Raw genomic sequence first — 21829 nt, forward strand, 5'->3', positions numbered from 1 at the left:
GAATCTACGAGAGGGGTAAATGGGACAGAGAAAAGCCAGTTGAATGGTTTAAGACACCCATAATCAAATTGGTGAACAGATTTAAGTGACTAAATAGGCAGCTTCTGTCCAAGATAAGGTTTCTGTTTCTAAACATAAGATCCATAAAGTTACACAGTGCAGAAACAGGCCCTTCGGCCCAACAGGCCTATGAACTCCAAGAGCTCCCAACACAATGGCACCATGGGACTTACCATCACTGCGACAGTTCCAAAAATCAGCTCATCATCGCCCGTTCTCTCTGTGACTGCATGGGTTTTCTCCAGGAGCTCTGATTTCCTCCCACACTCCAAAGGAGTACAGATTTGTAGGTTAATTGGCTTTGGTAAAAAATGTCCCTCGTGTAGGATAGCGTCAGTGTTTGGGGCGATCGATGGTCAGCGTGGACTCAGTGGGCTGAAGGGCCTGTTTATGCGCTGTATCTCTAAAGTAAAGTAAACTAAAGAGCATGCATCGATATGATGGGACAAATGGCCTCCTCCTGAACTACTGCCCGAAGCAATTGCAACAGAGCAGCAGCCAGAGGTAGGCAACTCTCCTGAGCTGAGTGCTTAGTTTAGTTTAGAGATGCAGCACAGAAACAGACCCCTGTGGCCCACCGGGACCACGCCGACCAATGATCCCCGCACACCGACACTCCTACACACTAGGGACAATTTATACCGAAGCCCAATTAACCTACAAACCTGCACGTTTTTGCAATGTGGAAGGAAATTGGAGCACCCGGCCAAAACCCACGCAGGTCACATGGAGAATGTACAAACTGCGTACAGACAGCACCCGTAGTCAGGATCGAACTCGGGTCCCTGGCGCCGTAAGGCAGCAACTGTGCCACCCAGTGGCGTTGAATTGCTTGCTTCTGATCCGGTTTTTGGGCGGGATCCGTGTATCTCGTCAGAGAAGCTGTCAGCAGGATGCGTGCAGCGGCTTGCTTCTTCCTATCTGTCTGGGCCCTGCTATCTGTGTTCCTGTCGGCATCCTAAAACACTGGCTCAGCCACTAACACAGGCTGCAGATTTCCGCTGGGCTTAGAACAAACTGTGGGAGGTTTCCCCTCCAGTCTGCTGCCACTGACCGACGGAGCTGGTGTTGAATTAGCCTCTGCCTCCTGTCGGAATAGATTTACATGAGCACGAGTGACAATTAACTACTAATTTATTCACATTAAGCAAGTTATAACTCGTTAGACAAGGGGAGCTGCCAATCAAGTGACTGCTCTACAGATTTAAAACATGCTGCATTTTTATAACAAATAACAACATTTAAAATACACTTGGACGGGTACATGGACGGGAAAGGTTTAGAGTTATATGGGCCAAGTGTAGGAAGTTGGGACTAGTGTAGATGGGGCATCTTGGTCAGCATAGGCAAGTTTAGTTTAGTTTATGATCACGTGTACCAAGGTACAGTGCAAAGCTTTTTTGTTGCATACTAACCAGTCGGTGGAAAGATTATATGTCTATAAGAATGGCCTATTACGGCGCTGCATCTCTAAGCTAAACTAAACTACAGGGTTATGGGCCTGTCCCACTTTCACGACCTAATTCACGACCTCTGCCGAGTTTGCCCTTGACTCATACTCGCAGCATGGTCGTCACAAGGTCGTAGGAGGTCGTGATGCTAGTCGTAGGTCCTCGTGGCATCAAGTAGGTCGGGGCGTTTTTACAACATTATGAAAAATGTCCACCAGTAAAAAAGGTTGTGAATTAGGTCGTGAAAGCAGGACAGGCCCTTTAACGATTGTGATCCAGCATTCAGTAATTTTCCCCACAAAAACAAGGCGTCCAAGTGTTCAAGTTGTTGATTTTGTGCGCCACTTGAGTCAGTCATGTGTGGCGTAGCACAGAATGAAGTGCTGCCCATTTTTGAGACAAAATGGAGGAACAGCTCAGTTCTTCCCACACTCCCTTCTCCTCACTTGCTCTCCACCAAATCGCAGTTCTTCACTTCGCTTTCTTCTTTCCTCCTGTTCCCCGTACCAACTCGCACTTCCTTTCTTTGTTAAGACATGCAGGTGTTATAGATCACAACAATCTTTATTCACTGTATTCAATGCCTAGCAGTTAAGGCAAGCAGGCCGTGCGCCTTCATTGCCACCCTGTCCACTTGTGCTGCCATCTTCAGTGAGCTTTCGAGTTTGGGTTTTCTCCGGGTGCTCGGTTTCCTCCTACATCCCAAAGACGTACAGGTTGGTAAGTTATTTGGCTTCTGTCAATTTTAAACTTTCCCTAGTGTGTGGGATAGTGTTAGTGTACGGGGTGATTACTGGTTGATGCGGACTCGGTGGGCTGAAGGGCCTGTTTTCAAACTGTATCTCTAAAGTCTAAAATCACCGGATAATGTGCCTCGAAAAAACCTTGTGGAAATTTGTGTTGAGTTGGCTCTGGTGCTGTGTATCAAGCTGGTGACTGTTGTCAACAGGTAGAAAGAAAGAACTGTAGGTGCAGCTTTACGCAAAAGGACACAAAGTGCTGGAGTAATTCAGCGGGTCAGGCAGCATCTATGGAGAGCATGGATAGGTGATGTTTTGGGTCGGGACCCTTAAGAGCCTGTCCCACTTATATGTCCTTGGCACGCTAATTACGCTATGGTCGCGTTGAGCCGCGACGGTCCCACGAAGGTCGCGCAAGACTTCATTCGTCATTTGAAGATGGATGCAAAATTTCGTAGTAACTAAGCGGGACCGGCAGCATCTCTGGAGAGAAGCAATGGGTGATGTTTCATGTCGAGACTGTCTGAAAGAAGGGTCTTGACTCAAAACGTCATCCATTCCTTTTCTCCAGAGATGCTGCCGGTCCTGCTGAATTACTCCGGCAATTTGTGTCTATCTTCAATTTTCTTGGCCCTGCTCTGGAAGTAGGAGGGGGGGTCGGATCCGGACCGCAACGGCCGTGAGCCCCAGGCTGAGTTCGACGATCGTTTGCCTGCTTCTGCTGCTGTTGGAGGTAAGATGTTGCGTCGCGCCAGGGTCTTGGGCGTGTCCCACTTTGGCCGTCAGTTACGCGACAGGCCGTTGGCGCACGAAGATTTCGTTCACTACAAAAATTTCGGAGCCCCGCGCGATGTCGCGCACAACTACATACCCCTCCATGCTGCTCAGTGGGACCGACCCCGCGCGGCCATATGATGCCAGTGCCAACGTGACCACGAGGTTGTGTAATTTGCGTGCCAAGGACACGTAAGTGGGACAGGCCCTTTAGCAGTCTAAACAAGAGACCCAACCCGAAACTTCACCTATCCATGTTCTCCAGACATGCTCCCTGACCCGCTGAGTTACTCCAGCACTTTGCCTTCTTTTGATAAATGTTATCAAATGTTTCACCCTCATTGACCAATGGTTCAATGATATTTATTGTCACATGCACCTAGGTAGTGAAATTCCTCTTTTGTATACAGTTTAGAAAATCTTACTAAAATATAGAATGTGGAGGCTTTGGAAAAGGTGCAGAGGTGGCGTACCAGGATGATGTCTGGATTACGGGGCATTAGCTGAAGGGAGAGGTCGGACAGACATGGATTGTTTTCTCTGGAACAGTGGAGGTTGTATGGAGAACTGATAGAAGCATATAAACTCATATAAAAGTACATAAAACTTGTAAAATGAGTAGTGTGTTAGGTTTTGGTCACCATGTTAGACGAAATATGTTGTCAAGCTGGAAAGGATGCAGAGATTTACAAGGGTGTTGTCAGGACTCAAGGGCCTGAGATATATGGAGTGGGAGAGCAGGCTAGGACTTTATTCTTTGGAGCGCAGGAGGATGAGGGGTGATCTTGGTGACCCGAGGACATAGGTTTGTGAGGGGGAAATAGGAACCCGAGGGGCAACATGTTCACACAAAAGATGGGAGGTGTATGGAACGAGCTACCGGACGGAGCAGGTAGTTGAGGCAGGTATTATTGCAATGTTTTAGAAACATTTAGACAGATACATGGATAGGACGGTTTAGAGGGATATGGGCCAAATGCAGGCAGCTGGAACTAGTGTAGATGGGACATGTTGTTCGGTGTCGGCAAGTTGGGCCAAAAGGCCTATTTCCACAGTGCATCTCTTAAGACTCTAAGCACAATCACACTTAAATACAAGAGTGTAAATGTACAGAACGATAGAACTGCTACCACACAATACCAGAGACCCGGGTACGATCCTGACTACATGTGTTGTCTGTGCCGAGTCTATACGTTATCCCTGTGGTTTTCCTTCAGGTGCTCCGGTTTCTCCTCGTGTTCCATACATGTGCAGATTTGTAGGTTAATTGGCTTCTGGATATTGCCCCGAGTGTGTATGGAGTGGATGCAAAAGTGGGATAACATAGAACTAGTGTGAATGGTTGATCGATGGTCGGCATGGACAATGTGGGCCGTAGGGCCTTCTTTCATTCCGTATCTCGAAAGAAATAGCAGGTTACACCGCGCAAATGCACAAAAGTCGCTGTGTTTCTGGTGCCATCTTTCATCCTTCAAGTTTTTACAATGTAGAGTCTTAACTTGGCCATAAAGGCCTGTTGTCCTGGCGACGACACTTGGTTGTTGTTACAGGGGTCATCAGCCTGGCCAGACGTTGATGTCATTGTCCTTCACTGCTCGGTGCCGCTGCAGGTCGCATCCGATCCACACGATCGGCCTCTTGGAGCGGGGGCCTAACCAATCAAGTCCCAGGATGCTGTGGGGCCTCCAGCAGCCCACCGACCCCTCGACCCGGACACATCGACCCACGAACGTGCCGTGCCGTTCCCTCACCACCCACGGCCATCGCACAGGTTCCCTGCCCAGGGGCACCTTCCGCGGTCGACCTCAGAACATCCAGAGCATCTTCCATGGTGTGGGAGGTAAGTCCCCAGCCCGCTCACCGGCACAGATCCTCTCCTCCATCCACCGCCAGCAACATCGTGAATGTTCTTCATTGCCACAGGCAGCTGTGGAGGCCAAGTAGGATATGGTATCCGTTATTGCTGATTGTCCACTATAACCGAGTGTAATATATGGCATTTCATGTATAAAGACCCAACAATAAAATTTAGGCTGAGCAAGAACTGCACTGACGGAGGTGACTTTTTACATTTAAACCAAAGGCAGTGACGCAGCGGTAGAGTTGCTGCCTCACAGCGCCAGAGACCTGGATTCGATCCTGACTACAGGTGCTGTCTGTACAGAGCGTGTGCGTTTTCCCTGCGACGGCATGAGTTTTCTCCGGGTGCTCCAGTTTCCTCCCACACTCCAAAGACGTGCAGGTTTGTAGGTTAATTGGCTAAGTAGTTTGTAAAATTGTCCCTAGTATGTAGGATAGTGTTAGTGTACAGTGCGATTGCTGGTTGTAGCGGACTTGGTGAGCCGAAGGCCTTGTTTGTGCTGCATCTCTAAAGTCTTAAGTCTACAGTGCTAAAGTCTAAAGTCTAAAGCCTGGCTATATTTAAGAAGGAGTTAGATGCGGCCTTGTGGCTAAGGGGATCAGGGGGTATGGAGAGAAGGCAGGTACGTTTCAGAGTTGCTGATCAGCCATGATCTATTGAATGGCGGTGCAAGTCTCGAAGGGCCGAAGGCCTACTCCTGCACCTAATTTCTAAAGTTTCTATGTTTACCTGTGCTGAGCTACAGTTCCAAGGCCTCAGTCATTACGGTAATGCATGCGGTGGTGGTTGGGGCACTGGGTCTGGTTTAGCAGCAGCCGGGGGTGGCATCACCAGCCCGGCCAGCCGGTTGTGTTCTGTAGGTCCACTGTAACCAAAATCCCATTATAAAGAGGTGTGTAAAAGCCAGGGTTTACTGTACGGTGAAGCAGCAAACTTTTGCCAGCTCCTGTTGGAGAATCATCAGCAGATAAGAGATTGTCACTGATCCACGGGTGATCAGAGACTGGAGGTCACTGCGAAATGATGCCAATCTTTATTTGAATGACAGATATTGAAACACCCTCTCTATCCCCCCCAACTAGCCCCATCCTCTTGCTATCCATCAAAACACCATCTAGAGACCCCAAAGTACCTGGCTGAGGATGTGATCTCCTGGTCTCGACACAAAACATCACCCATTCTTTCTCCAGAGATGCTGCCTGTCCCGCCGACTCACTCTAGCATTTTGTGTCCGGCCTCTAGTTTTAAATTCCCCATCCCTGGTAAACCCCATCCATACACTTGATGATTTTATAAACCCGTACCAGGCTCAGCCTCCTATAAACCTGTCATTATAACTCAAGCCCTGGCAACATCCTTATGAACCTATTCTGCATCTTCACTACTTTAATCACGGCCTTCCTGGTTTTCTGTCAATCTCCACTGCATTACTGCAGGTTTAGTTTTTAGTTTAGAGATGCAGCGTGGAGACAGGCCCTTCAGCCCACTTAGTCCACAGCGACCAGCAATCAACCCGTGCACTAGCTCTATTCTAAGCACTGGGGACAAGTTACAGAGGGCGTATCAACCTACAAACCTGCGCATCTTTGGAGTGTGGGAGGAAACCGGAGCACCCAGAGAAAACCCACGCAGTCACGGGGAGAATGTACAAACTCCGTGCAGACAGGATCAAACAACAGGTCCCTGGTGCTGTGAGGCAGCAACTCTACTGCTGCGCCACTGTGCCACCCTGTGTTTCTGCTAATGTGTCACTGGCTAAACTACAAGGGTTCCTTTAGTGCAAATCAGAAGTTATTTCACTGCAAAGTCGGATGGGAGAGATCTGACATCGATCGGTCTCAATAGGTCTGGCCACTTCTCTTGACGTTGCGTTAATGATCAATGGCAGTATTGATTGCAGGACACGCACTCTGCTAGCTCCACTCATTATGGGGTCAAAGTAACATTGGTGAGGGGGCAGAAAGTGATCCCACTGAGTGTGTGGATGTTAGTGTGGCCGGCACAGGAGTGTCAGGCTGTACCACCGCGGGGCACTATGCTGGTACTTTACCCGGTGGTTCTGCTCTGCTGTTGTCTTGTGGCTGGAACGCAAGGGACGGTAAGCTGATCTTAACTCTTTAGTAAGCTGGCAAAGTGTCATCCCTCCACAACGAGAGACTCGTGAGCGAGCAGTGTTTAAATAGTGCCTGTCACACCCAACCCAACCCCACCCACTTCTGGGCTGGGGTCCCGGACAATGCCCCCTCCCCCACATTACTGGGGCGGGGTCCAAGACCTCCCCCACCCCCCCCCACCCACCTTTGCGCAAGAGCCCCTTGTTTTCCCCCTCCTCCCCCCCCCCCCCCCTCCACCCCCATCCACGCCTCCGACCCAGGGTCCCTTATACTCACCCCCCCTCCTTCCCCTCCTGGCCAGGGTCCCTTATGCTCACCCCTCCTTCCCCTCTCCTACTCATCTCCAACCCAGGGTCCTTCTGACTCCCCCGCCCATCCCTCCCCCCACCTCCATGCCAGGGTCTCTGGTCTCTGGCATTCCCCCTCCCTCAGCCTCTGCTTCCAGTAGCCCAGTGTCCCCTGGTGCTTCCCCCCTCCTTTCCCCCCTCATTTCCCCCCCCTTCCCAACTCGCCTCCAACTCGGGGTCCCTGCTCTCCCCCCTCTCCCCCTTTTTCACCACTCCTGCCTCTGACCCAGATCCTGGCCATTAGAGTGGTGTCTTCAGCAAACGTGCAGATGGAGTTGGAGCAGAATGGGGCCGCAGGGTGTAGAGTAATGGGGTGAGAACGCATTCACGTGGGGCGTCTGTGTCGAGTGTAAATGTTGTAATCTCTGGGGCCTTGGTGAGGTGCTAATTTAATGCCTTTTGTATTTGGATTCACAGTCATCAAAATCTTCCAAACTAGGGGTTCCTAGAGATGGGCTTGAGGATCAAGGTTCTTCTCACCCATTACGACACCACCGTATAGGTAAGGCGTTAGAGACACACACCTTCATGCTACAGCTTGTTCCACACTCACTCTGAACACCGAGGTAGTTGTAGAGATACAGTGCGGAAACAGGCTCACCGAGTCCGCGCCGTCCAGCGATCACCCCGTACGCTAGCTCTGTTCTCAACACCGGGGAAAAGTTACGATTTTTACCAAAGGAAATTCACCTACAAACCTGCACGCCTTTGTAGTGAGGGAGGAAGCAGGAGGAAACCCATGCGGTCATGGGGAGAACGTGCAAACTCCGTACACCCAGCACCTGTAGTGTGGATCGAACCTGGGTCTCTGGCGCTGTTAGGCAGCAACTCCACCGCTGTGCCAGCCCAGTTGGTGGGATGGAGGGAGAACATGAGAGTTGGTGAGGGAGAGGGAGGGAGTGGAGGGGGTGAGACCAGAGGACGGACACAAACTTTAGTTTTAGTTTTAAGGTCTAGTGATGCAGAAATGAAACGGCCTTCAGCCCATTGAGTCCACACTGACTATCGATCACCCATTCACACTAGTTCTGTGTTATCCCGCTTTCTCATCCACTCCCTACACACTAAGGGCAATTTTACACTAGAGACCAATTAACCTACAAACCCGCACGTGTTTGGAATGTGCGAGGAAACACCCGGAGGAAACCCAAACGGTCACAGAGAGAATGTGCAAACAGACAGCACTCGAGGTCAGGATCAATCTCACATCTCTGGTGCCGTGAGGGGGGAAATTGTATGGAAAATGTGTATGGATCTCCTTCAGCCAGCATGAGAAAGGAGAGACAAGGAACTACAAATCCTGGCTTACACCGACCTGTCTGAAGAAGGGTCCCGACCTGGATAGAGGATGGAGATGATGTCTCCGCGAGTGGGAGTGTCTAGGACCAGGAGCCACATCCTCAGAATAAAAGGACGTACCTTTTTGAAAGGAGATGGAATTTCTTTAGCTGGGGGTGGTGAATCTGTGGAATTCATTGCCACAGACGACAGTGGAGGCCAAGTCATAGAGGGTTTTAAAGTGGAAATTAATAGATTCTTGATTAGTAAGGATGTCACTCATTTATTTCCTCCACAGATGTAAGTCAGTGGGTCAGGCAGTATCTGTGGAAGGAATGAATTGGCTATCAAAGTTTAGTCTATTGTCATGTGTACTGAGGTACAGTGAAAAGACTTTTGTTGCATGCCATCCAGTCAGCGGAAAGACAATGCATGATTACAATCGAGCCGTTCATACTGTACAAATGCATGATAAGGGAATAACGTTTAGTGCAAGATAAACATAGAAACATAGAAAATAGGTGCAGGAGTAGGCCATTCAGCCCTTCAAACCAGCACTGCCATTCAATATGATCCTGGCTGATCATCCGAAATCAGTACCCAGTTCCTGCTTTCTCCCCATATCCCTCGATTCCGTTAGCCCTAAGATATATATCTAACTCTCTCTTGAATACATCCAGTGAATTAGTCTCCACTGCCTTCTGTGGCAGAGAATTCCATAGATTCCCAACTCTCTGGGTTAATAAAGCCAGTAAAGCCCAAACAAAGTTGGTCCGAGGGTCACCAATGAAGTAGATAGTAGTTCAGGACTTGTGGTTGGATGGTTCGGCTGCTTGATAACAGCTGGGAAGAAACCTTGTGAAAGATACTGTCCACATTTCTTACTGACTTCAATCTCTTGCCCAGACATATAACTCCAGAGTTTTTGCATAACATTGTCACATCGGTAGTGTAACAAGATTGCCAGTAAAGATACAAGAGCCACGACCAAGCTGATTGAGAGGCTGCAGTCGGATGTTCATTGTGACATATGTTAAAGTCTCCAACCTTCCTTGGTGTCTGAAGATGGGTTCCAACCCGAAACGTCACCGATTCCTTTTCTCCAGAGATGCTGCCTGACTCACTGAGTTACTCCAGCACGTTGCATCTTGCTTCAGTGGTGTCAACGTGGGCTTGTGCTTCCCCCTGGTGGTCAATCCACCTGAACTGCAGAGACCTGGCTTGCAGTAGCTTCAGCCCTGGCATGGGGCATGATTGCAAGTCAAGTCAAGTTTATTTGTCACATACACATACGAGATGTGCAGTGAAATGAAAGTGGCAATGCTCGCAGACTTTTGTGTAAAAGACAAACAACAAAACAACCAAACAAATTATAAACACAATCAAAACACATATATTCTTTTACATAATAAATAATGGAAGGAAAAACGTTCTGTAGAGTTAGTCCCTGGTGAGATAGGCGTTTACAGTCCGAATTGCCTCTGGGAAGAAACTCCTTCTCAACCTCTCCGTTCTCATCGCATGGCAACGGAGGCGTTTGCCTGACCGTAGCAGCTGGAACAGTCCATTGCAGGGGTGGAAGGGGTCTCCCGTGATTTTGTTTGCTCTGGAGTTGCACCTCCTGTTGTATAGTTCCTGCAGGGGGGTGAGTGAAGTTCCCATAGTGCTTTCGGCCGAACGCACTACTCTGCGCACTAATGGGTATTGGCAAAGTGCTGGAGTAACTCAGTGAGTCAGGCAGCATCTGGAGGAAAAGGATAGGTGACGTTTTGGGTTGGGACCCTTCATCAGACTGGAAGTGAGGACGTGGGGGGCTGGAGATGAGAACTACAAGAATGGTCCCAGGAATGAGTAGGTGAACCTATGATGAGCGTTTGTCGGCACTGGGCCTGTACTCACTGGAGTTTGGAAGAATGGGGGGGGAACTTACCGAATAGTGAAAGGCCTGGATGTGGGAGAGTCTAGGTCATAGCCTCAGAATTAAAGGATGTTCTTTTGGGAAGGAGATGAGGAGAAATCTCTTTAGTCAGAGGTTGGTGAATCTGTGGAATTATTTGCCACAGCAGGCTGTGGAGGCCAAGTCAGTGGATTTGTTAAAGGCAGAGATAGATAGATTTTTGATTAGTACGGGTGTCAGCGGTTATGGGGAGAAGGCAGGAAAATGGGGTTAGGAGGGAGAGATAGGTCAGCCATGATTGAATGGCGCAGTCGACTTGATGGGCCGAACGGCCTAATTCTACACCTAACACATGACCTTATGAGAACAGACCAGGGCAAATTGGCGCTGGCAACAGATGACCTCAGGCTGGATGATTCTCTGATAGGCCAATTGTTGTCTAGGGAGTGATCGCAAAAGTGATACAGTGGTGAACTACAGAGCTGGTTAAACGACTAGGGTGGAGGAAGGGGGCAAGGGGAGAGGGAGACGAGAGGGGGAAAGGGGAAGGAGAGAGGGGAGGGGGAAGGAGAGTTTTTGTAGAAGTTACTTAAAATGCGAATTAAACCGTCATACCTTGGGTTGTAAGCTACTCAAGCAAAATATGAGATGCTCTTCCTCCTGTTTGTGTGTCCTCATTCTGACACTGGAGGAGGCCCAGCACAGAAAGGTCAGTGTGAGAATGGGAGTTCAAATGGTTGGCATCCCAGGATCTAGCACGCCTACAATTTCATTTGTTGCTGGCTCTAATTTGTCCTGCTCTATTGCCACCCCCACACCTCCAGTGTGAAGAAGGGTCTGGACCCGAAACGTTGCCTATGCATTGTCTCCAGTGATGCTGCTTGACCCACTGAGTTACTCCAGCAATTTGTGTCTATCTTTGGTGTAAACCAGCACCTGCACTTCCTCCCTGTTACATTGGGACATGGTTGGCTGATCCCAAGCCTGGCAGGCTCCAATAGACCTCAGCATCTTCGGATCTGGCAATTCCAACACTCCATTCAGCTGCTCCCCAGAGGAAGAACATTCCAATAAATTCCCATCTCACAGAGTGTTACTTAGTCCTGGAGTCGTACAACACGGAAACAAGCCTTTCAGCCCAGCTTACCCATGTTGACCAAGATGCCCCATACACGCTAGTCCCATCTGCCCGCATTTGGCCCATTTCCTTCTGAACCTTTTGTCTCTATGTACCTGTCCAAATGTCTTTTAAATGTTATTATAGTACTTGCCTCAACTACAGCCATTAGCAGCTCGTTCTATACCGCATCACACTCCGTTTAGCTTAGAGATGCAGCACAGAAACAGGCCTTTCGGCCTACTGAACCTATGCCGACCACCAATTACCCATTCACACTTGTTCCATGTTATCCCACTTTCTCATTCACTTCCTACACACTCGGGGCAACGTACAAAGGCCAATTAACCTACAATTCCACATGTCTTTGGGATGTGGGAGGAAGCCAGAGCACCCGGAGGAAGCCCACACCATCACAGGGAGAACGTGCAAACTTAACGCACAGACAGCACCCAAAGTCGGGATCGAACCTGGCGCAGTGAGGCTGCAGCTCTACCAGCTGTGCGAAGAAGGTGCCCCTCAGGTTCCCATTAAATCCTTTCCCTCTCTGCTTACTTGGCAGATTTCCAACTTCGATGCGGCCTACTCCAATCTCATTCCCGCAACCCCATTTCATGATCATCATGATGTTATAGAGAATAATAGAGTACGGAAACAGGCCCTTCAGCCCATCCTGCCCACACTAACCAACATGGCCCATCTACACTAGTCCCATCTGCCTGTGTTTTGCCCATACCCTTCTAAACTTGTTTGATCCATGTACCTGTCTAAATGCTTCTTAAACGTACCTGTCTCAGCTGCCTCCTCCAACAGCTTGTTCCATGCACCCACCACCCTTTGTGTGAAAAAGTTACCCCTCGGGTTCAAATTCAATCTTCCTCCCTCACATGCAAACGTATGTCCTCTGGTTCTTGATTCTGCTACTCTGGACAAAAGACTGTGCATTTACCAGATCTATTCCTCTCATGATTTTGTACACCCCAATAAGATCAACCCTCATCCTCCTGCGCACCAAGGAAGAGTCCCAGCCTGCACAACCTCTCCCTATAGGGGGGTTGCACGTAAGGTCACTGGATCATAGGGATTGACGCACGGAGCCGCACAATCCATCTGGAGGACATCCGTCACTTCCGGTATATGTTATTAATGCAAGAAACGCGTACTTTCCTACCTGTTAAAAACCACCAAAATGTTGAATTTTTGCACTGTAAAAAATTGTGGAAGTCGGCGTAAGCGTGAGAGACATGTACCCAACTTTAGAAGCACTGTGGCTGTTGTTGTCCCTTCAGCTCTCGCTTCTATCTACCGTCATTTCTCCTCACTTTTGGAAATCTGAAGTAGGCTAAATGTCTCTCACGCTTATCCCGATTTCCATAATTGTTTACAGCGCAAAAATTGACCATTTCAGCGGGTTTTAACGGGCCCGCTACGCTGGAAACAATGGTCAGTGCTTACTTGCAGTTCATCGCATGTACTCCACTTGGCGTAGTGTAGCAACAGCATGGGTCATGGGTCGTGACCCGACTGCCATGAAACCTCCCTATAGCTCAGGCCTGCGAGTCCTGGCAACATCCTTGTAAATCTTTTCTGCACCCTTTCCAGCTTGACATATTCCCTAAAACATGGTGACCAAAACTGAACACAATACTCTAAAGGTGGCATCACCAGCATCTTATATAACTGCAGCATCCCAACTTCTATACTCAATACTCTGACTGATGAAAGCCTTTGTGACCACCCTATCTACCTGTGAGGCCACTTTCAAGGAAAGTGATGTGTTAATAAAGGTTTAGTGGGTCAGCAAACAACAGAGGGAAGATTGATTAGCTGACACAATAGTACAGTTAATAGCGCTGTTGCCTCACTGCTCCAGTGACCCGGGTTCAATTCTAATTGTAGGTACTATCTGTGTGGAGTTTGCATGTTTTTCCTCTGATTGGTGCTAGAATGTATGCAGAGAAGATTTATGAGGATGTCACCAGGACTCGAGGGCCTGAGCTATTGGGAGAGGTTGGGCAGGCTGGGACTTTATTCCTTGGGACGCATGAGGCTGAGGGGTGATCTTGTAGAACTGCATATACGATCATGAGGGTGAACGCACAAAGGTCTATTTTCCAGGGTAGGAGATCAAGAACTGAACCATCGTACCAACAACTAGAGAGTGGTCCTGAGCTACTATCTACCTCAATAGAGACCCTCAGACTATCTTTAATCGAACTTTACTGGACTTTATCTTGCATTAAACATTATTCCCTTTATCCTGTATCTGCACACTGTGGAAGGTAGACACAAAATGCAGCACCTCTGGAGAGAAGGAATGGGCGATGTTTCGGGTCCAGACCCTTCTTCAGACTGAAGAAGATTTAACTCGGCATCTGCAGTTCTTTCTTTACACAGTTTGTACAGTGTGGACAGCTTGATTGTAATCATGTATTGTCTTTCCACTGACTGGTTAGCACGCTGCAAACGCTTTTCACTGTACCTCGGTACACGTGACAATAAACTAAACTAAGCTTCAGGAGAAAGGCAAAAGATTTAATAGGAACATGAGGGGCAACATTGTGGGTGTGTGGAAGGTGCTGTCAGAGGAGGTAGCTGAGGCAGGTTCAGGGAGAGTAGAGGTTTAGGGGGATTTGGGTCACATGTGTTGGTGTTGGGGGAGGTGCGATTGTTCATTGATCCAATGATACTTTGTGGTCACGTGCACCTCGGATCAGTGAAATGTTTTGTTTTTGCAGACAACCCGTGAAATCGTACAGCAGATTTCCCCAGGGCAGTCCACAAGAGTCGCCACATTTCTGGCACTGACAAAGTTACAAACGTTCACCAATCAGTCCTATCTACTGCCTGCCACTTTCACCCACAACCCCTTCACCGGTTCCCTCTCATTCTCGATGCTTCCACCCCCCCCCCCCCCCCCCCCCCCCCCCCCCCCGCCGCTGGGTCCCCCTATGTTCTCTTCGGCCCTCCAATGGTCCCCATTGTACTGTGCCAAGCCTGGAGCTGCTGAGGTGGACCTTATGCTAATTTGAATCCAACCCATTCAGTCTTCACAGAGACCGGGGGGATGTGCTCCTTCCCCTTCCGGAACGCCGGCAATCTGCACCGAACCTGCGTGCTGAGCAAAAAGACGGGTAAACATTGGTGAGTGCAACTCCTCTCCCCTCTTTTGTTTGTTTGTTCACTTTCTGTTAAATCAATAGGGCGGCAGCGGTGGAGTTGCTGCCTCACAGCTGGAGAGACCTGGAGTCGATCCTGACTACGGGTGCTGTCTGTATGGAGTTTGCATGTTCTCCCTGTGACCGTGTGGGTTTTCTCCGATGCTCCGGTTCCCTCTCTCACGCTAAAGAGATGCAGTTCTGTCGGTTAATTGGCTTTGGTAAAATTTTAAACTTTCTCTAGCGTGTAGGATATTGTTAGTGTCCAGGGTAAACACTGGTCAGTGCAGACTGGGTCGGCTGTTTCCACGCTGTATCCCTGAGGTCTAAAGTCTACAAGCACTGGCTGGAAAATGACCTTGTGGAAATTTGTGTTGAGTTGGTTCTTTGGTGCTGTGTATCCAGTGATGACTGTTGTCAACAGGTAGACACAAAGAACTGCATGTGCTGCTTTGCACAAAAGGACACAAAGTGCTGGAGTAATTCAGCGGGTCAGGCAGCATCTCTGCAGAACATGGATATGTGACGTTTTGGGGTCGGGACACTTCGCAGTCTGAACAAGGGTTCCGACCCGAAACGTCACCTATCCATGTTCTCCAGGGATGCTGCCTGACCTACTGAGTAACTCCAGCACTTTGTGTCCATCTGTTTTTATTTCTATGAACTGATACTTTGTTCTTTTTCAGGTGTTCCACCACCCCTAATTATGACCAGGATAAGCAATGGGACTACTGTGAAGAAATCCAGCCTCTTGTACATGGTACAGTTCCCTGCCTGCTATGAATGGAGATGGTTTCAATGCAAGAGAACATTGGACAGCCCCGACTAGTGGAGGGCCCTGACAGGGATGTAATGCTGAGGCTTTGGAAAGCATTGGACTGACCACATTTGGAGTATTGTGAGCAGTTTTGGGCCCCATATCCGAGGAGGATGTGCTGGCACTGGAGAGGGTCCAGAGGAGGTTTACGAGGATGATCTTGGGAATGATTGGGTTAATACTTGATGAGCGTTTGACGGCTCTGGGTCTGTACTCGCAGGAGTTTAGAAAGATGAGGGGGGGGGGGGATCCCATCGAAACTTACCGAATAGTGAAAGGCCGGGATAGAGTGGATGTGGAGAGGAATGTTTCCACTAGTGGGAGAGTTTAGGACCAGAGGGCACAGCCTCAGAATGAAAAAGACCTTTAAAAAGAAGTTGAGGAGGAATTTCTGTAGTCAGAGGCTGGTGAATCTGTGGAATTCATTGCCACAGATGACTGTGGAGACAAAGACATTGTGTTTGCATTTTTAAAAGTGGAGTTTTATAGGTTCTTGATTAGAAAGGATGTCCAAGGTTATGGAGAGAAGGCAGGAGAATAGGGTTGGGAGGGAAAGATAGATAAACCACGATTGACTGGTGGAGTAGACTCAATGGGCCAAATGGCTAATTCTGCTCTTATAACATGAACATGAACTTATGGTGGGACTTGTTTTGGAGGCACTCAAGAGAATGTTTTCTGGGTCGATTTGGAAAAGGGTTATCTTATGAGGCAAAGTCATGCAGGTTGACCTTATTCTCATTGAAGCTTAGTGTAGGGGAGGTGATCAATCTTATTGTAACATAAATGATACTGGGGGGCTTAAGAGAATAGGTGATCAGACAATGCTTCATTCTGTTGGTGGAATCCAGAGCTAGTGTGCAAAATGTCAGAAGAACGGTGGAATAAGGAAGGAAAATGTTGTGGAAGGACACGGAAAGGTGACCAGGATCAAAGAGACCCTGGAGTAAATAGTCACAGTCACACAGCGTGGAAACGTGCCCTTCCACCCAACTTGCCCACACCGGCCAACACGTCCCATTTACACTAGTCCCATCTGCCCGCGTTTGCCCCATAGCCCTCTAAACCTATCCTATCCATGTACCTGTCTAAATGTTTCTTAAACGTTGCCATAGTACCTTCCCCAACTACCTCCTCCAGCAGCTCGTTCCATACACACACCACCCTTTGTGTGAAAAGGTTACCCCTCAAGTTCCTAGTAAATATTTTCCCCTTCACCATATACCTGCGTCTACAGATCCTTAATGGTTGCAGGATATTGTGTGCATTTCTGGTTGGCCATTACAGCACGTATATGGATGCTTCGGAGAAGGCGCAGAAGAGGTTTACCAGAATACTGCCTGGATTAGAATGATCCCAACCTGAAACATCACCTATCCACCTTCAGACTCATTCTTCAGAGATACTGCCTGACTCGCTGAGTTACTCCAGCACTTTATGTCTTTCCTTGGTAAACCAACATCTGCAGTTCCTTGTTTCTACATCTGGATTGGAGGGTTTTAGCTTTCGGGAGAGGTTGCACAGGCTTGGATTGTTTTCTCTGGAACGTTGGAGGCTGAGAGAAGCATATAAAATCATGACGGGCATAGATAGGGTAGAGAGTCAGAACCTTTTTCCTCAGATTGGGAAGTGAAAAGACAAGAGGGCGTAGCTTTAAGGTGAGAGGGACAAAGTTTAAAGGAGATGTGCAAGGTACGTTTTGACACAAGGAGGGTGGTGGTGGAGGCAGACACAATCTCGTAGTCCCCCTCAGTCATGACTGTCCGTGGGTGATGCATCCTAGTTGTTGGCCACTCGCTCCAAACCTCGGCTAGAGCAGCGTTGCTTGTGGCCGAAGAGACCAATGTGGGAGTGACAGTCTCTGTCTCAACGGTCACATTTGTGTGTGGTCTCTGGTTTGTTGAAGTTGCTGCGCCCCTTTCTGCTTGCCCGCTTGTCTGCCACTGCGTACATCAGTTTCTCTCCCCCCGTTTTGAGATATTGGGTCAGGGTACCTCTCCACCTCGTGCGGTCAGCTGCAAGCCTCTCCCGGGACTTCACATTGATGTCGAGCGCCTTCATATCTCTATTTCAGCCAACCTTGTAACGTAGCTGGGGGCGGCCGATGGTTCTCCTCGAAGATGTCAGCTCTCCATAGAGGATGTCTTTTGGAATACAGCCATCCTCCATGCGGTGAACATGGCCCAGCCACCGCAGTCTACGCTGCCTGAGTAGAGTGTACATACTGGGAAGGCCAGCGAGAGACAGGATCTCGGTGTTGGACACTCTGTCTTGCTAGGAAATGCCCAGGATATGGCGGATGCTTCTGAGGTGGAAGGTGTTGAGTCTTCTCTTCTGCCTGGCATATGTAGTCCATGTCTCACTGCCGTACAGCAGCGTGCTGATGACACAGGCGTTGTAGACGGCCATCTTTGTCTTCACTGTCAGCTTTGGGTTGGTCCACACTCGAGTTGTGAGGCGAGCGAGAGTTGTAGCTGCCTTCCCCGATCCTCTTGTCAATCTCTGTGTCCAAGGAGAGGTTGTCGGTGATGGTGCAGCATAAATAGCGGCATTTAAAAGGCTTTTAGATAGGCATGTAGGGAATGGAGGGACATGGATCACATGCGGGCATATCTTGGCATCATGTTCAGCATGGATTGTGGGTTGCGGCATCTGTTCCTGTGCTGTACTGTTCTATGATCCATGAGGGCATTGTGATTTTAAATTAGTGTTAATGCTTCAAGCAAATATGTCATAGATTGTAAACAAAAATCAAGTGACCAAGTAGAAACAAAGAACTGCAGAAGCCGGTTTATTCCAAAGATAAGACACAAAGTTCTGGAGTAACACAGCAGGTCAGGCAGCATCTCTGGAGAAAAGGAATGGTGATGTTTCAGGTCAGACTCTTTTTCAGAATAGGTTTACGTAGCTTTATCTAGTTACTTGAATTTATATTCCACAGTTTCCTGCTTCAACGCAAATCTGCAGATGGCTGATCAAGGAACTGCAGATGCTTGTTTATAAAATAAGACACAAAATTCTGGAGTAACTCAGCATGTCAGGCAGCATCTCTGGAGAAAAAGGATGGGTGACATTTCAGGTCGAGGCCCTTGTTCAGACATCCTGACCCGAAACTTCACCCATGGTGAAGTCTGGGACCGGAGGTTATAGCCTCATAATTAAAGGATGCTCTTGTAAAAGGGTGACGGGGAACCTCTTTAGTCAGAGGGTAGATAATCTGTGGAACTCATTGCCACAGAGGGCTATGGAAGTCATCAGTGGATATTTTTAAGGCAGAGATAAACAAATTCTTGATAAGAACGGGTGTCAAGGGTTATGGGGTGAAGGCAGGATGATGGGATTAGGGGGCAGAGATCAGCCATGATTGAATGACAGAGAAGACTCGATGGGCCGAATGGCCCAATTCTACCCCTATATTTGTGAACGTGAAGTCTAACTAACCAAGTATTCATTTGACAGATTATTGTGAGGACCATGCCTGCTGGCACGGGGGGGCCTGTGTTAATAAACCCAGCGAAGAGTCCTATAAGTGTATCTGCACTGACCCATTCACCGGAGAGTTCTGTGAGAAAGGTGAGTGACTACAACATTCCCACTGCTTCAGCAAAAGCTTCGAACACAAGGAAATAGGAGCCCCCTGACCCCTCAACCATGCCCAATGTCAGACCAAAGGTAATAAGTTAGAATTAGGCCACTCTGCCCATCAAGTATACATTCACTCATAGCTGATCTATCTTTCCCTCTCAACTCCATTCTGCTGCTTTCTCCGCCATAACCCCTGACACCCTTACCAATCAAGAATCCATCAAACTCCGCGTTAAAAATACCCAATGACTTAGCCTCATCAGCTGTCTGTGGCAATGAATTCCACAAATTCAACACCCTCTGATGAAAGAAATTCCTCATCTTCCTAATGGTACATCTTTTAATTCTGAGGCTGTGCCCACTGGTATTAGACTCTCCCATTAGTGGAAACATCCTCTCCACACCCACTACTCTATCCAGGCCTTTCACTATTTGATAAGTTGTGTTGAGGCGTCCTCTCATCCCTCTGACCTCCAGCCTGTACAGGCGAGTAATAGGATAAATATATACATGTTTGTGGGAAAATGGGTTTGACATGATTAGTCTCGCCGCATTCCCCTTCTTTGTTTTTGCAAACAATCCGGTGTAATAACACAGCAGACCTCACGAAGAGTCGCCAGGCTTCTGGCACCGACAAAGTTACAAAAAGTTCATTAAACAGTCTTATCATCTTCTCGCAGCGACAAACCAGGCTTGTTGCCGCACGTGGACCACCCCTCTCTCCCGGCTGTGTCCCCTTCAGTCACGGCGGGCCCCTCTCTGGGTCCCACCTTCATTCTCTGCTGTGTCCCACTTCATTCTAGTCCCCCCGCCGCGTCCTCCATGGTTCTCGGCGGCCCCCCCCACCAGGTTCCCCCCTTCGATATAGGCCTCCCAAACCAGGTCCACTGTAAATCCACCCCCACCCCCATCTCCGTGATTTCAGGGGGAACAATAGCCTATGAGCTGTACCATTTTGAAGACTCGGTGGCGCAGCGGTAAAGTTGCTGCCTTACAGCGAATGCAGCGCCAGAGACCCGGGTTTGATCCTGACTACGAGTGCTGTCTGTACGGAGTTTGTACGTTCTCCCCGGGACCTGCGTGGGTTTTCTCCGAGATCTTCGGTTCCCTCCCACACTCCCAAGACGTACAGGTTTGTAACTTAATTGGCTTGGTAAATGTAAAAATTGTCCCTAGTGGGTGTAGGATAGTGTTAATGTGCGGGGATCGCTGGTCGGCGCGGACCCGTCGGGCTGAAGGGCTTGTTTTCGCGTTGTATCTCTAAACTAAACTAAATCACTCTCCGTTACGTTTAGAGAAGTGCTTTGAAACGCAACATCTGAAGTATTACAACCTTGGAGAGTTGTGGACACGGATTCTTCACGATGATGTCGTGAGATGCTTTTGTACTGAAGATGGGATTCGTTCCATCCCGTTGGCTTGGAAAGGTTTCTGGAGAACACTTGATATAACGTGGTGAACCCTGCACTGTTACTATTGAGAGCCACCAGAGTTCCTGTTCCTCCTGTTCATTATAAAAACTGCAGGCGACCCTTGGAGATTGTCGGTGCTGGGGGTGGCAAAGGCCATGTTTATTGAAAAACCTAGCCAGATTATATCTTTGCTGAAAAGGGTTACTCAAGGCTGGAGTAAGTCAGCGGGTCAGGCATCATCTCTGGAGAACATGGATAGGTGACGGGTCGGGCCGGTAGTCATCTTGTGACTAATTGTAGGGAGGGTTGGAGAGGGAGCTGGGCGAGGTTTTGTCTGTTTACTGATCCAATTCATAAGGGATAAATGTTGGTCAGGACAGGGGTTTAAGCGCGTGTGAATGACCATTGGGGCAACGGAGTTAAATGGATGGCTTTTCAAGGCTTTGTGGCCAAGTCAATGGATATTTTTAAGGCAGAGATTCACAGATTCTTGATTAGTGCGGGTGTCAGAGGTTACGGGGAGAAGGCAGGAGAACGGTGAACAGAGAGAAAGATAGATCAGTCATGAATGAACGGAGGATTAGACTCGATGGGTCGAATTGCCTAATTCTGAACTCATGAATGAGCTGACAAGGGAAGCTATGGAAACAGATGCAATTGTTTCCATAAGACATTTGGACAGATGCATGGATAAGATGGGTTTAGAGGGCTATGGGACAAATGCAGGCAAATGGGATTACAGCTATATGTCAATTTGGACGGCATGGATGAAGCTTGTACAGCTCTATGACTCTATGACTTTAATAAACCAGTGCAAATATTAGAGTGCAAGTCTGTGGGAGGGGTTAACTGGGCTGTTCCATCCCCTGTATGAAGCTGTACATTGTCAGAGCACTGGTTACAAGGCAAGGAGAGAAGGAACTACTGATGCTGGTTTAGAAAAAATAAGACATTATATGCTGGAGTAACTCAACGGATCAGGCATCATCTGTGGAGAGCTCTGACAGGTGATGTTTTGGGCCGGGACCCTATGACCATGTGGGGTTTTCTCCGGGTGATGCGGTTTCCTCCCACATCCCAAGGACGTGCAGGTTTGCAGATTAATAGGCCTCTGTGAATTACATTTCTCCTAATGTGCAGAGAGTTTAGAGGGAAGAAGGGTTCTGACCCAAAATGTCACCGATCCATGTCCTCCAGAGATGTTGCCTGACCCGCTGA

General features: G+C 48.6%; 1 protein-coding gene across 1 annotated transcript in view; it reads left to right on the plus strand.

Moving 5' to 3' along the window:
- The first annotated feature begins 6804 nt into the window (after positions 1 to 6804).
- Positions 6805 to 21829, plus strand: part of LOC129695391 (hepatocyte growth factor activator) — a 41634-nt gene continuing 26609 nt past the window's right edge. The window contains exons 1-6 of the mRNA XM_055632298.1: positions 6805 to 6984; positions 7765 to 7849; positions 14687 to 14783; positions 15484 to 15557; positions 19074 to 19187; positions 20495 to 20626. Coding sequence (XP_055488273.1) covers positions 6871 to 6984; positions 7765 to 7849; positions 14687 to 14783; positions 15484 to 15557; positions 19074 to 19187; positions 20495 to 20626 — 616 coding nt within the window. The 5' untranslated portion in view covers positions 6805 to 6870. The remainder of the gene's footprint in view (positions 6985 to 7764; positions 7850 to 14686; positions 14784 to 15483; positions 15558 to 19073; positions 19188 to 20494; positions 20627 to 21829) is intronic.

Source organism: Leucoraja erinacea, chromosome 3 (assembly GCF_028641065.1).
Source record: "Leucoraja erinacea ecotype New England chromosome 3, Leri_hhj_1, whole genome shotgun sequence".
Classification (NCBI taxonomy): Eukaryota; Metazoa; Chordata; class Chondrichthyes; order Rajiformes; family Rajidae; genus Leucoraja; species Leucoraja erinaceus.